Here is a 15,354-nt window from a genome sequence, read left to right on the forward strand (position 1 = left end):
TTTTCTAGACTCCCTAACTTTCATAATGTTTTTTTCCAAACCACCTCTTTTTTAATGAAATATGGAATCTAATTTCTGTCTATTTATCTGACCGCTCAGGAACAAACATAACTTCCTTCACCAGACTGATATCCACAAATTTAGAAACTGACTCTCTTGCATGCTTTTTAGTTAGTGGTGAAAGTAATCCAAATTGAGCCTGGGAAATCAACCCAATTCTTGGTTACCTAGTGAATAGGAAAAGCAGCAACCAGTTGCATACACCCTGAGATAGATGCCAGGGCAGCTTTCTCGTTCTTTTATCATGAGTGTTCTCATGGTAAAAGCTACACGGTATGTGACGAGGGTTCTGATGTTCTGACCCATTAGGTTTCCAAAAGAAATGGCACTAAAAGTAATGGGGTTTAACTTTTTGGATTCTTCTGCTAGAAAATCTGTTCTTGCTCTTTATTTCAGGGTAATGAAACTTTTAGACATGAAGCTTGTGGGGAGGAATTTCTATGACCCAACGAGTGCTATGGTGCTGCAGCAACACAGGTTGGTGTCGTGTTCCTCTTCCTCACTTGAGAATGTTCTGGCAAGAAATTTTTCATTGAAATCACCATATTTAGGACAAAAATCTCAGTGGTATTTTAGGGTTGTGAATACAATGTATCAGTTAAATCTCTTCCATAGTTTAGTATTTCGGTAAGTTCACAATGATGTTGATTTAATTGAGTTTGTTTCCTTGTCCTTTCTTGTTGTTACTAGGGAAGGGTAGTATCTGCTCCAAGTATTGTTTCAGATGGGGGCATGGAAGTGTCTGTGATTCTTTTAAAACCCTAAGGTAAAGCTCACCTGTCTGTTCAGACTGCAGATCTGGCCAGGCTATGCAGCCAGCATCCGGAAGACAGATGGCGGTCTCTTCCTGCTAGCTGATGTCTCCCATAAGGTCATTCGCAACGACTCTGTGCTGAACGTCATGTGAGTGAATAGTGGGATCTTCCTTTAACAAGCTAACAGGTTTCTGAAAAGCTCATTAATAGCTGGTAATAAATACAGAATAGCCATTGTTCTCTTTGGGCTTTAAATTGTAGATCAGATGAAGAATGCTGAATGGAAGTGCTCCATTGTCTAAGTCCTGCCAAATTAGAGGGGGACTTGGTTTAATACAAGCACACTCTTAAGTTTTTGTTTAAATGTCTTACTATAGCAAATATTTACTGTAGTAAGGATACATGTGTATAATTTGTAATGGTTACATGAAGTACATCTGTGATTCATTTATTAGGCTATGTACTTAGAAATGGAATTACTTTTTCTCATATTTATTGAGTTTTAGAGAGAGAGGGAGAGACATCCATTTGTTGTTCCACTGATTTTTGCATTCATTCATTGGTTGATTCTTGTATGTGCCCTGATGGGGGATCAGACCCACACCTTGATGTATCAGGACAATGCTCTAACCAACTGAATTACCCAGCCAGGGCTAAAATGCAATTACTTAATGAAAAGGCTAACCATTTGAGGCCCTGGTCAGGTAGCTCAGTTGGTTAGAGCATTGTTGTGCTATATACCAAAGTTGCAGGTTCTATTTCCCATCAGGGCACATACAAGAATCAACCAATGGCCTTGACTGGTGTGACTCAGTGGATTTAGTGCCAGCCTGTGCACCAAAGGGTCGCCAGTTCAATTCCCAGTCATGGCACATGCCTGGGTTGCGGGCCACGTCCCCAGTTGGGGACATGGGAGAGGCAACCGCACATTGATGTTTCTCTCCCTCTGTTTCTCCCTCCCTCCCTCTCTCTAAAAATAAATAAAATCTTGGGGGGAAAAAAAGAACCAATTAATGTATAAGTGGAACAATAAATTGTGTCTCTTCTTTCTAAAATAAATTTTTAAAAAGGCTGAACATTTTAAAGACTTTAAATATATATTTACTATAACAAGATATTTAAAATACACTGACAGATTACCTTCTGAAAGTTTATTTTTATGCAGTTCATTTCCCCACCAGCTGTGTACAACTACTGGGTATTATTAGGTTTATAAATCTTTGCTTATCTGATAATTTTATTCACTCTTATACTCAGTGTGTACCAGAGTCTTGGGACATATCAGTTAACAAAACTTTTTTTTACAATGGAATTTACATTGTAGTCAGGTCAGAAAAAATGATAAATAATAAGCATGGTGAGTCAATTGTATACTAGAAATGATGAGAGCTACAGAAGAAAGAACAGATGCAACACAGGGTGGGAGAGATAGGGACTGGAGGCGGGGCGTGGGGTGGGAGCGGTGAGCTGTAATTTTACTTAGAGTAATCAAGCTCATTTGAGCCACCTCTTGCAGGAGGTGAGAGAGTTATCCAGGTGACTGTATAGGTGAAAGGAACTTTGGCAGAGCGACAGCTGGGGCAAAGGCCTTAAAACAGAAGCATGCCTGGTTGATTCCAGAAGAGGCAGGGAAGCCATGGTGGCTGGACCAGAGCCAGGTCAGAGTGTGGAGTAGATGGAGGAGTGAGGACAGAGGGCTCTGTAGGGCTACTGTAAGGATTTTAGCTTTCACCCAGAGTTAAATGCAGGCCTTGTAGCCAAGGAGGGATGTGGTGTGACTTGAGTGCAAGGAGAATAAATTAGGATGGGGAAGAAGTGGGGAGACCAAATAGGACACTGTTGTATTCCTCTGGAGGAATGAGGGAGGCAGCAGATGAGGTGCTGAGAAGTGGTTGGCTTCTGGGTGTATTTTGAAAGTAACATTCAGCCAATTTCCTGACTGACGTGGGGTGTGACAGAGAGGTTGAGGATGGTTCAGATTTTGGGGGGATTTATAATGATTTATCCTATCTCTTCTTGATCATGGGGACTGTGTCTCTTTCACATGGTATACCCAGTTCTAGTTTAGTCTTAGCATGTAGTAAGTGTTCAAGAATACTGAATAAAAATAGATGTCTTTAAAATTACTGTTTCTTTCTTTGTTTTCTGCCTTCACTTTTCTGTCTAGAAAGGTCTGCTTATTTTATGTTTTACGTTTTCCAGTGTTAACCTCTTGCAGTGAGGTGAGGTTATTATGATTGTCTTGGTGCTCTTAGATGATTTATTGAAAAATATTTTTCTTTAGATTTAAATCACTGCTTTTATCATATTCTAAAATACTCGGAGTTACTTCTGAATACTTCATTTGATTCACTGGTTAAAACCAATGTGATGCTGTTTTAATTGTTATCATTTTATTAGGTTCTAATATTTGTCAAGGAATTTCATGTTCAGACATAGTGAATGCCATTCACATACTCTTTTGTGTAATCCATTAAGTAATTTAGTGAAAATAAGAAAACAGTCATTGACATTTTGATTGGAATTGATTGGGGAGAATGTTTAGTGAGTCTTTCTATTCACAGATATGGCATGTCTTTCCATTTATTGAAATGTGTTTTATTTTTTATCGAAGTTTTACTTTTGTAGAACTTTTAGTCATATTTTATTGTGACTATGCAAAAGCTATATATAAGTGAACTATGTAGTATATACTGTGATTATTTCTGTTTTCTGCACAATTATTTATCTTGCATATAAAATTATTTTTCATCAGGTCCCCAGTTCGGGGTGCAAGTGAAAGGCAACCACACATTGATGTTTCTCTTCCTCTCTTTCTCCTTTCCTCTCTCTAATAAAATAAAATAAAATAAAATAAAATATTATAAAAAAATAAACAAATAAATGAATAAATTATTTTTTTTTAATTATTTTTCATTTACTAAGTACATAATTGTATATATACTGGCCACTAATTTAACTTCAGATTCTCCTCACTCTACATTCCAATGCTAGTTATTTTGTCAGTTTCATCCTCTCCTCCCCCAAATTGTGTATTTCTTAGATTATCTAAATAAAATTACCTTCAGCTTTGAGCACCTGTTCTCCAAGATAGTTGGAAGTCCTATGTCAGGCATTGCCCTGTTACGTCACACACACGAATGCTGGGGTGTTTGTGATCCTGTCCTTAGTCCAGCTGCAGCGTCCAAGCACTGGGCACAGAGAGTGTGACCATGCTGTTGGTGTGGGGTTCTCACATCTTAGTCCTCCTGGGTACCCGTGCCACTGTTACATGCTTGGGGTTCTGCACCTCTCTTCCCCTGTGCCCTTTATGTTCTTACAAACCACTGGAAACCACAGAAGAGCAATTATTTTCCTGGAGGTCAGAAATGTTCTGTCCTCAGACATGCAGCAGTTTTTGTCCGTATCAGAAATGGTGCAGGAATGGTTCACATATTTCTCAAAGGACAGCGAGTCAACTAAGGTTTGCCAAATAAGGTTAAGTTGCTATTAAGTTCTCAGTAATGCCTTTAGTGACCCATCGCCACAGAAGTCAATATTGTCTTAAAAATCTCTGAATCTCTGTGAAAACCTGATTGGTTTCAGTGTGGTCTGGTTTGCTCCCAAGGCTGGCTGGACGGCTGTGGTCCTGGGGTCGCTCTACACTGCAGCGAGGACTCCCTTGCCCTCCTGCAGCAAGTCTGAGTTGGGATCCATGACTGCTGCTTCTTGGTTTATTCTCTTGTTTGGGGGAAGGCTACATTGCAGGAAATGTTTTTGAGATCTTACATGTTTGAAATGTCTTTATTTTACCTTAATTTGGGCGTAGAATTCTAAGTTGGAGATAATTTTTCCTCAGAATTTTTAAAACATTTCTCCAGTGCCCCTTTTAAAAAATAATCTTTATTTACATTTACATATTCTTTCGTAGTGAGACTCTTTCCTTATTTAAATTGAACTCTTTGGGTGTTCTCATAGTAATGATCTATCGAAAACACCTTATTTCTGGATTTTTCCTCTTCTTCATCCTGTAGGTGAGTAAACAACCATTTCCTACACCATTATTCTTTTTTACCTTATTTATGCCTTTTGGGCAAGCCCAAACTTAATTTTGACATTGCTCATCCCTTTTTTCCCCCATATTTTTTCCTAACTTTATCTGTTCAATACTGTATAGGTATTACATTTTAAAAAATTTATATTATATTTTAGCAATATATTTTAATATTGGTAACATATTTTTAGCTTCCTTTATCTTTTCTGTAACTATTTTCACATTTATTTTCCAAGATAATTTTAGAGGTTTTTTTTCTGAGTTTCCCAAAAACGCCATTGCAATTTTGCTCCACTGTCGTTTGGCTTTCTGATTTGCTGCTGAAAAAAATCTAAAGCTGTTCTGATTTCTGATTCCAGAATCTTCGTAGGTTCCCACCGCCACATCGTCTTGGAAGCTTTGAGAGCTTTGCTTTACTTTGGTCTTCTGAAATTTTATATATTCTTCATTTCTTTCACATCACTTAGGAATCTTGATTATTTTTCCTTTGCCTGAAGAAACCCCTGTAGTATTTCCTTTAGTGTGGAATCTGCTGGTGACATATTATCTCAGTTTTTGTTTATTTAAAATTATTGGGTTGACCAAAAAGTCCGTATGGTTTTTTCCATAAAATAAAAGACACATTTTTCATTTTCACCAATAACTATTAATTTGGATATTTTGAGTGTGTCAGCTATCTCCCGTGTGGTATAGCGTTGATTGTTCTCAGTGTCTTGATTTGATCACTATCAACTTCAACTGGTCTACCTGACCGTGAAGCATCGTTTAGCGAGAAATTTCCAGCACACAACTTCGCAAACCACTTTTGACACATTCAGTCAGTCACAGCATCTTCTCCATGCAGTGCACAAATCTTCTATTTTTTTTGTTTCATTTGTGCTTTTTACCTTTCTTGAAATAATAAAGCATAGTATGCTGAGAATGTTGTGTATTTTCTTCCATCTTCAGTACTAAAATAGCTACACAAAAATTTGCAAATTTTGATTTTTTTTAAAATGCATGCTGATATGACAGCTTTTACAATACAATCTAACAAAATTGTTTTGAATGAAATTAAAGATAACTAAGCACTGCACTCAAGTCAATAAACATACCCTTGGGTGAAGACTAAAAAGGAAGAAATAGAAATCTTTTATCAGATACATAATTTGCAAGTATTTTCTTCTGGACTGTGGTTGCCTTTTCATGTTTATTAATGAAACGGAGCAAACATTTTTACTTTGAACTCTTAATTTATCAGTTCTTTCATGGATTATGTTTTGGTGTCATATTTAAGAAATTATTGCTTAACTCAAGGTCACAAAGATTTTCTGTTTTATTTTAGGAGGTTTATTGTTTTCTCATACATTTAGGTTTGTGATCCAGTTGAGTTAACTTTTGTGGAAGATAGTAGGTAATGGTCTAGGTTCATTTTGTTGTATGTGAATATCCAATGATCACAGAACTATTCTTGATTTATCTTGACACTTTTGTTGTAAATGTGTGGATTATTTATTTATTCCTCATATAATTTTAAGCTATACATTTCCCTCTGACCACTGCATTAGTTACAGCTCCTGAATTTTTGATATACTAGTTTTGTTTCCTTTCAATTCAAGTTATTTTATTTCCCTTGTGCTTTCTTAGATTATTTAGAGTGTGCTGTTTAATTTAGAAATATTTGGAGATTTCCTATTTTTCTTGTTTCTAGTCTTATTCTAATGTGGATGGAGAATGTAGTTTGTGTTCTTTTAGGTTTTTTAATTTTTTTAAAAGGTTTTATTATTTAGAGAGAGGAAGGGAGGGAGAAAGAGAGGGAAAGAAATATCAATGTACGAGAGCAAAATTGATCCGTTGCTTCTCGCCTACCCCCAACCGGGGACCTGGCCCACAACCCAGGCACAGACCCTGACTGGGAATCAACCGGTGACCTTCCGGTTTGCAGGATGATGTCCAACCCACTGAGCCGCACCACTCAGGGTGAGGTATTTTAATTTCATTGAGACTTGTTTTATGGCATAGCACAGAGTCTGTCCTGGAGGAAGTTTCTGTGTATTTGAAAAGATATGATTCTGCTGCAGTGGGATGGGGCACTTTTTTGTATGTCAGTTAGGCACATTTGGTTTAATAGTGTTGCTCAAATCTTCTGTGTCCTTCCTGATTCTCTACTTGTTCTGTCAATTACAGAGAGAGAAATATTGACATCTCTAATTATAATTGTCAAATTGTTGATTTCTTTTCAATCCTGTCAGTTTTCCTTTAGATACACACCATATTTGTAGTTAACTAAACATAGGGGCAAAAGGAGGTTTACAGTTCCATGGAAAATAATACAGTAATTAATAAATAATACAAAAAATATATATTCACAACTGCCTACTTTTCCCCTACCTTATATGTATTTATAATTGTTATATATTCCTGATGTAGTAACCTTTTATCATTATGAAGTGTGCCTCTAGTAATAATCTTGTCTTAAAGTTTCTTTTCTCTGACATTCATGTAGCTTTTTTATGGGTACTGTTTGCTTGGCATATATTTTTCTATTTTTCTGTTTTCAATCTATTTGTGTCTTTGAATATAAAATGTATGTCTTTTAGACAGCATGTTGCTAGATCTTGGGTTTTAATCTAGCGTGAAAATCTTTGCGTTTTGATTGGCATGTTTAACTCATTTATATTAAGCATCAGTATTGATATTGTTGGCTATATGTCTACCATTTTCCTATTTGTTGTCTATATATCATGTTTTTCCCCCTTTGTTCTTTCTTTATTACGTTCTTTTGTGTAAAATATTTCTTATTGGACTATTTAAATTCCTTTGTTAAGTGTGTATCTGTATGTGTAAGCATCCTTCAAATAGCATAATCAACTTTAGGTTAATATAAACTTAATTCCAGTAAAATATAGAAACTTTGCTCCATAGCTCTCTCCTCCTCTGTGCTGATATTTATTTATTTTCCCTATATGCTATTAACCCAACAATTCCATGTTTTAATTATTACTTTAAACAGTCTTAGGATTTTTAAAGAAATCAAGAGAGGAAAAATATGTACAGTCTTATATTTACTCACATGTGTATCATTTTCAGTATTGTTTCTTTCTGTGGATCCAAGTTGCCATTTACAATTCTTTTCTGTTAGCCTGAAGGACTTCCTTTAATATATAGAGCAGCAACAAATCTTAGTTTTTGTTTACCTGGGAATGACTTTGTCACCTTCATTTTTCTATCAGCTTTATTGCAGTATAATCATATACTATACAAATCACTCATTTAAATTTTATCAATCAGTATATTTTAGTATATTCAGTGTTTTGTACCCATCACTACAATCAATTTTAGAGCATTTCTATTACTGCCCCCCCACCAAAAAAAACCCAATACCCCTGAGCCATTACCCACAGCCCCACCGCACTCACCACCACACTCCCCTCCCCAGCTCTGGAGAACCACTAATCTACTTTGTCTCTAATAAGTTCTGTCTCCAGTAACCTGTTCTGGACATTTTATATAAATGAAATTATACAGTATATGGTCCTTTGTGACTGGCTTCTTCATTTTCATTTTTGAAGGATAATTTCACTAGATATGGATTTTTGCTTGACAGATTATTTTTTCTACACTTTGAGCGTGGCATTATACGGCCTTCTGGCCTCAGTTATTTCCGATGAGAAGTAGGTTGTTAATCATGTTGCTTCTCTCCTGTGTGTGATGCATCATTTTTCTCTCACTGCTGTCATGATATTCTCTTTGGCTTTGGATTTTGGTAGTTTGTCCATGATGTGTCCAGGTGTGGTTCTCATTGTATGTAGCAAAGTTGCTATTTATTGAGGTTCGTGGATCTGTGGGTTAATGTTTATCATCAAATTTGGGAAGTTTTAAACCACTGTTTTTTTTAATATTCTTTTTGTTTTTTTCTCCTGTTCTCCTTCTGGGACTCTTATTACATGCTTGTGAGACTTTTCATACTGTCTCACAGGATTGTGAGACTTCATTTCTCTTGAGTCTTTTTCTCTCCTTTGATTGGATCTCCTCTGTTGATTTATTCTTATATCTGTGATGATTTATTTTGCTATTTTAAATCTGCTGGTGAGCTCTTCTGCCCAGTTTTTCATTTTGATTACTTTCAAATCCTATAATTTATTTTTGTTTTGCTTTTTAGTTTATTTATTGAATTTCATATTTGTTGACTTATCACATTTTTTTTTTTTTAGTTATTTGAACCTACTTATAATTGCTGCTTTGAATTTTTTGTGTGCAAAACCTAATATCTGAGCACTTCAGGATGAGTTTCTTTTGACTTTATTTTTTAGGATTATTGGTCACACTTTCCTGTTTCTTTGCATATTTAATAGTTTGTAATGGAAAACTAAACATATATTGTAGCAAGTCTGGATTTTGTTTTATTTTTTCTGAGTTTTAAAAAATTCTGATATGGACTTCCGGTCAAGATGGAGGCCTAGACAGACACACTGTGTTCTCCCTCCACAACTAAGAGGGACTACAACTACCTCAAAACTAGAGGTAACAAGAAGTTCCAGAATATAGAGCTGCATGGAAGTCCAACAAACAAAGATATAAAGAAGATATATCCAGACAGGTAAGAGGGGTGGAACCGGGTTGGAGAGGATGTGGTGTGGTGATGGCAGCAGTGGCAGCAATGGCAGGCCAGCAGAAAGCGCAAACATTTAAAAAGGTCAAGAGGGACACCTGGGGAGCACTCCCAGCACCAGACCAGACTGCACAGGTCATGATTCCAGCGCCAGGGGAAATAAAGCCCCATTGCTTCTGACTGTGCAAACCAGTAGGGGTTGGGGTAGAGGCAGACAATGTGTGTTTAAAGGGCCCCCATGGTCCTAGAACCTCTGCAGACCCACCCACTCTGTGAACAGTGGCCAGGGCAACAGCTAGAGAGGTTCCAGGCCCATGCGGAAGTGGGAGAAGTGCCTGGAAAAGGGGTGACTGCTGAGCAAGCAGCATTGTTCCCTCTCAGACCCCTCCCACACACACAGCGCCACAACGTGGTGAAGCAGGTCACCCATACCGATGAATACCTAAGGCTCTGCCCCTTACAGCATAACAGGAGCAACAGGTCTACCTAAGACACAGAGGCAAACAAACACAGGAACCTGTCAAGATAAGGAAACAGAGAAGTACATATGGCCCAAAAGAGGGAACAGATCAAGGTTCCAGTGGGAGAACTTAAGCGATGAGAAGATAGCCAATGTAACAAACGAGGAGATAGCCAACCTAATAGATGCAGAGTTCAAAACACTGGTGATAAAGATACAGACTTGACAGATATGCTTAAGTATGGCAAACACATACAGGAACCAGTGAAGACTATGCTAAATGAAATGAAAGAAATTGCACACAAAACCAATGGTGAAAAGAAGGAAATCGGGGTTCAAATTAATGATTTGGAATATAAGGAAGAAAGAAACAGTCAACCAGTGCAAAATGAGGACACAAGAATTGAAAACAATGGACGAGAGGCTTAGGAACCTCTGAGACAACTTTAAACATGCCAACATCCTAACCATAGGGGTGCCAGAAAGAGAAGAGGAAGAGCAAGAAATTGAAAGCTTATGTGAAAAAATAATGAAGGAAAACTTCCCAAATTTGGTGAAAGAAATAGACATACAAGTCCAGGAAGCACAGAGAGTCCCAAAGAATCTAGACCCAAAGAAGACCACACCAAGACACATCATAATTAAAATACTAAAGGTTAAAGATAAAGAGAACATCTTAAAGTAGCAAGAGAAAAGCAGAGAGTTACCTACAAAGGGGTGCTTATAAGACTGTCAGCTGATTTCTCAAAAGAAACTTTGCAGGCAAGAAGGGACTGGCAAAGAGTATTCAAAGTGATGAAAAGCAAGGACCTACAACCAAGACTACTCTATCCAGCAAAACTATCATTTAGAATGGAAAGGCAGATAAAGTGCTTCCCAGACAAAGTAAATCTACGGAGTTCATCATCACTAAGTCATTATTATATGAAATGTTAAAGGAACTTATTTAAGAAAAAGAAGATCAACACTATGAACATTAAAATGACAACAAACTCACAACTACCAACAATTGAATCTAAAAAATAAAAACAGAAACCAACTAATCAAACAACCAGAACAGGAACAGAATCATAGGTATGGGAATCATTTGCAGGGTTATCAGCTGTGAGAGGGAAGGGGGAGAAATGGGGAAATGGTGCAGGGACTAAGAAGCATAATTGGTTGGTACAAAATAGACAGGAGGATGTTAAGAATAATATAGGAAAGGGTGAAGCCAAAGAACTTATATGCACGACCCATGGACATGAACTAAGGAGGGTGGGATTGCTGGAGGGAAGGGGGGTACTGGGAAAAGGGGAGCAAAGGGAAAAGTATTGGGACTACTATACCAGCATAATCAATAAAATATACTTTAAAAAAATTCTCATTTCTCCATACTTAAACTGTGGACTCTGTGGTGTGCAACTGCTGATGTTTTTGCTCAGTTGTTCTGTTCTTATTCTTTTAGTTAGCCCCCCTTCCTTGGCGCTACACCTTTGTATAGCTTACTGGTTCATACAGTGATTTGGGTAGAGGTTGTACCTTATGGGTTGAGCCCATAAGGCTTCCATCCTCGGCTGATGAATCTGTGTAGAACTCATTCAAAGTTACAGGTAGTTCTCACGTCTGTCTTCACTTTCTTCTGAATATGTGTAAATCTCCCAGACAGCCTAGGCTATGTGGTGAGCTTATCATAAGCCCTTCTATGTTAAATTTCCAGCCCGTCTGTTGTTTGCCCCAACATGGACTGCATTGGACTAGCAAAACTTTGGTGTTCCCCATAGCCATTTGTACCTGGCTTTTGGTGCATTCCCACCCCTGCCCTCAGGGGGTGTTATCCCACATTGGCAGGTAAAGCTACCATTCTCAGTGACTAGACTGTTGGGATGGGTTAGGTGGGGTCTACCAGGCAGGGAGACCACACACTCCTTCTGTTCTTACAAGGACTTTCAGCAGTTGTTAAAAAGTAAATGCTTCTCAATTTGTTGTCTACCTTGGGTCAATTTCCAGTATCCTAAAATGGTGGTTTTTGACAGTTTTGTCCAGTTTTATGCTTGATTTTTATAGAGAAAAATTGCTGTCTTCATACTGCCGCAAAAGTTTTTTAGTGTAAATCTTGTTTGAGATATAATTAACATGCCATGAAATTTACCATTTTTAAGTACTTAATTCACTGGTTTGTAGTATATACACAAATCATTTTATGTAAAAAGTAGTGAAAGCTGAATAAGGCCACTATCTAATTCCAGAACATTTTCATCACCCCCAAAAGAAACTCGTTACTTATCATCCCTTTTCATATTTGAAATGCATATTTTTTCAAAACTTTTTAGATATAGGTCATTTTTCATTGATTTGCCAACTGTTTCTTGAGCTCTTTCAGTTCATTCCAACTCTTCAGTTTAGTTGCTTTTTATTTCTTTGATTATTTCTCTTCTGTAAATTATTTTATACGTATCTTTTCTCTCTTGGAGTTCTACATGTGGGTATCCTTTATTTTATCACACTCATCTCTTTGTTATATTTTCAAAATACTAAAACATTTCTTAAACCTGTGTATTTTTAATTTATAAATTTGATTTCCAGACAGATTTTCTGCCTCCATTATCTTTGCTAAGATTTCTAAAAGTTAGCAGTCATGCTTTCTTTTTCCTTAAAGCAATCACTGTTACTCTCAAATGATCTTTTCATAGACTCAGTAATCTTTTGAATATCATTGAAAATAAGAATAAGTTACAATATTTCCTATTTTATATATCCCAACTTTTTTCTTTTTTAGAATTAGGCTAGTTTTTTATTTTTCCCTTCCTTGCCAGAATTCTAGTATTTATATTTTAATTATTATATATTTTTCGACTTTTAAAAGTGTTGAGTTGTGAAAATTTTAAAACATTTACAATGGTAGAGCAAATAAGTATAATAAACTCTGTCATTCCCATTTTATAGATTCAGCAATGATCAATTAATGAACAATCTTGTTTCCTTAAGTCTCCTACCATTTTCTTCCACAAAACAATTACTTTGAAGCGAATCCTAGATATCTTATTTCTTTCACAAATATTTCAGTATACACCTGTTAAATTGACTTCCATTTAAAAACAGAATTGTAATATCATTATTGCACCTACATTTTAAATTTTTTATGAAATTACAGTGGCACATTCATAGGTTCTTCCTACACCAGATTGTCTTCATAAATTAAAACCAACACTGGCAAATTCTAGTTCTTTGGAATCAAAAATGACTTGTTTGAAAATAGTTGTTTGTTCTAAGAAACTTAGTATTTGTATTAACATGAAAGACTATCTGAATGATAGTATATGATTGATTACACACTTCTTTTTGGAAATTACTAGTATTAACAAATTTGAAGAAAGCTGAGGGAAGGAAAGTAGGTCTCTATGAAAAATGGATTGTAAACCGTGTTTAATTTTTGTTTTATAGTGGTGTTTTTATTTTTATTTTGCAATGAACATGTAACACTTTTTAAGCAAAACCATGGTAAAGATAAAAGAAAATAACAATCCAGTGAGAAAATGGGCAATAGTTATTTTACCAAAGAATGGTTTAGAAGGTAAATAAGTACATGAAGAGATGTTCATTATAGTTAGCCATTAGGGAAATGCAAGTTATAACTACAATGAGATATCAGTGCACACCTATTAGAGTAAGTAAAATAAGATATAGTGAAAATATTGTACCAAATGCTGGTAAGGCTGTAGGGAAACTGTCCCACGTATGTTGTGAGTGGGAATGTAAAATTGTTCTGCCAATCCAGAGAATGTTTTTGGCAGCTTCTTATAAAATGAAGCACGCACTTAATCAGGAGCCCTGCAGTCACACTCTCTGCACTTTTCCCAGAAAAATGAACATTTAGATTCACACAAAAACTGGTACACAAATGTTCATAGCAGCTTTATTGGTAATAGCAAAAAATGGAAACAACCAAAATGTCGTTCAGCAGGTGAATGGTTAAACAAACTCTGGTCCCTCCATACAATGGGATACTGTACTGCTCAGCAACAGAAACAAATAAGCTATAGATACACAAGACACCCTGGATGGGTCTTGTGGCCATTATGCTTAGTGAACAATGTTGATCTCAAAGGTTGGGTGATAATATTCCATTTATATAGCATTCTCAGAATGACAAAACTATAGAGATATAACCCAGATTAGGGAAGGGGAAGGAGTATAACTAATGGATAACATGAAATAGTTGCTTTGTGGTGATATGGAACAGTTCTGTGACGGTGGTAGTAGCCACACAAACTTATAAATGAGGTAAAATTGCATAGGACTACACACACGCAAATCAGTGTATGCGAAACAAAACAGTAGAAACTGAAGAAGGGCCCTGACTGGTGTGGATCAGTGGGCTGGGCGTCATCCTTCAAACTGAGAGGTCATGGATTTGATTCCCAGTCAGGGCACATGTCTGAGTTGTGGGCCTGGTCCCCATTTGGGGTGCACAAGAGGCAACCACACATTGATGTTTCTCTCCCTCTCTTTTTCCCTCCCTTCCCCTCTCTCTAAAAGTAAATGAAATCTTAAAAATAAGTAAGTGAAATCTTTAAAAAAACTAAACTAAATAAGGTCTGTCAGTTTAGTTAACAATATTATATCAGTGTCAGTTCCATAGTGAGACCCATGTACAAATTTTGCACCTTCCTTTGATTTTATAATTATTTCAAAATAAGAAATAGAAAATAAAAGGTTTTTCATTGGAGATAAGTGAAATTCAATAAGTTTCTCTCGTTTAACAGCCTGATCTGGTAATATATGTTGTGAATCTTAAAAAATAAAAGATGCAGAATGGATACAGTGTTTTTGATTGTGGAACCTTCTTCACCCCCTCATGATCTCTCAAGGGACTAGTGTTCCTGAGGAATATACATTCCCTGGTGACACTGGCCCACAGAAAAATGTCCAAGCTCTGTTCCTTGACTTACAAGGCAATTCACATCTGGACCCTGCATGTCTGTAACCTACACTTAGCATCTTCTGTTCCTCTTTTACCTACTCGCCCTACCCAGTCCCAGGTCCCTAATTATCCCCTGAATACCACTGCCTCTGCCTGGGATGTCACTCATTCCTCTGCCCCAGTGTCTCTGCCTGGCACATTGTGCCTTCAGGTATCAGCTGCCTCTGTAAACTTTGGGTATATTCAGGCAGGCTTTCTGCAAGTTTCCTATGTTGCTTTGTTTATGGCACTGTTAGGTTACCACAAGGGTACTTCTGTCTACAGTGAGCCTTTTCATCTCTGCATCTTTAGCATCTTCACCAGTGCTGCCTTCTGATAGGTACCATAGCTTCTTCCTTCAGCTAGTAGTTTAAAGAATGTTTTATTGTTCCTCTGTAGACTACACCCTAATAATGATGATACAAATCATGGTTATTTTGATGACTGAAGTACCTTATTTTAAGGAATATCTTGATTTTTATTAATTTGTAGTTGCTGTTTTTAATTTGATTT

The 15,354-nt window shown here is 36.7% G+C and overlaps 1 protein-coding gene across 1 annotated transcript in view; it reads left to right on the plus strand.

Annotated features, from left to right (window-relative positions):
• The window catches only part of PIWIL2 (piwi like RNA-mediated gene silencing 2), a 60,012-nt gene that overhangs the window by 7,538 nt on the left and 37,120 nt on the right, over window positions 1–15,354 (plus strand). Inside the window, exons 8-9 of the mRNA XM_090288961.1 lie at window positions 457–537; window positions 850–963. Of these exons, the coding sequence (XP_090145087.1) occupies window positions 457–537; window positions 850–963 (195 nt within the window). The remainder of the gene's footprint in view (window positions 1–456; window positions 538–849; window positions 964–15,354) is intronic.

Source organism: Furipterus horrens, unplaced genomic scaffold, assembly GCF_987537825.1.
Source record: "Furipterus horrens unplaced genomic scaffold, mFurHor1.1.pri manual_scaffold_10, whole genome shotgun sequence".
NCBI classification, from domain to species: Eukaryota; Metazoa; Chordata; class Mammalia; order Chiroptera; family Furipteridae; genus Furipterus; species Furipterus horrens.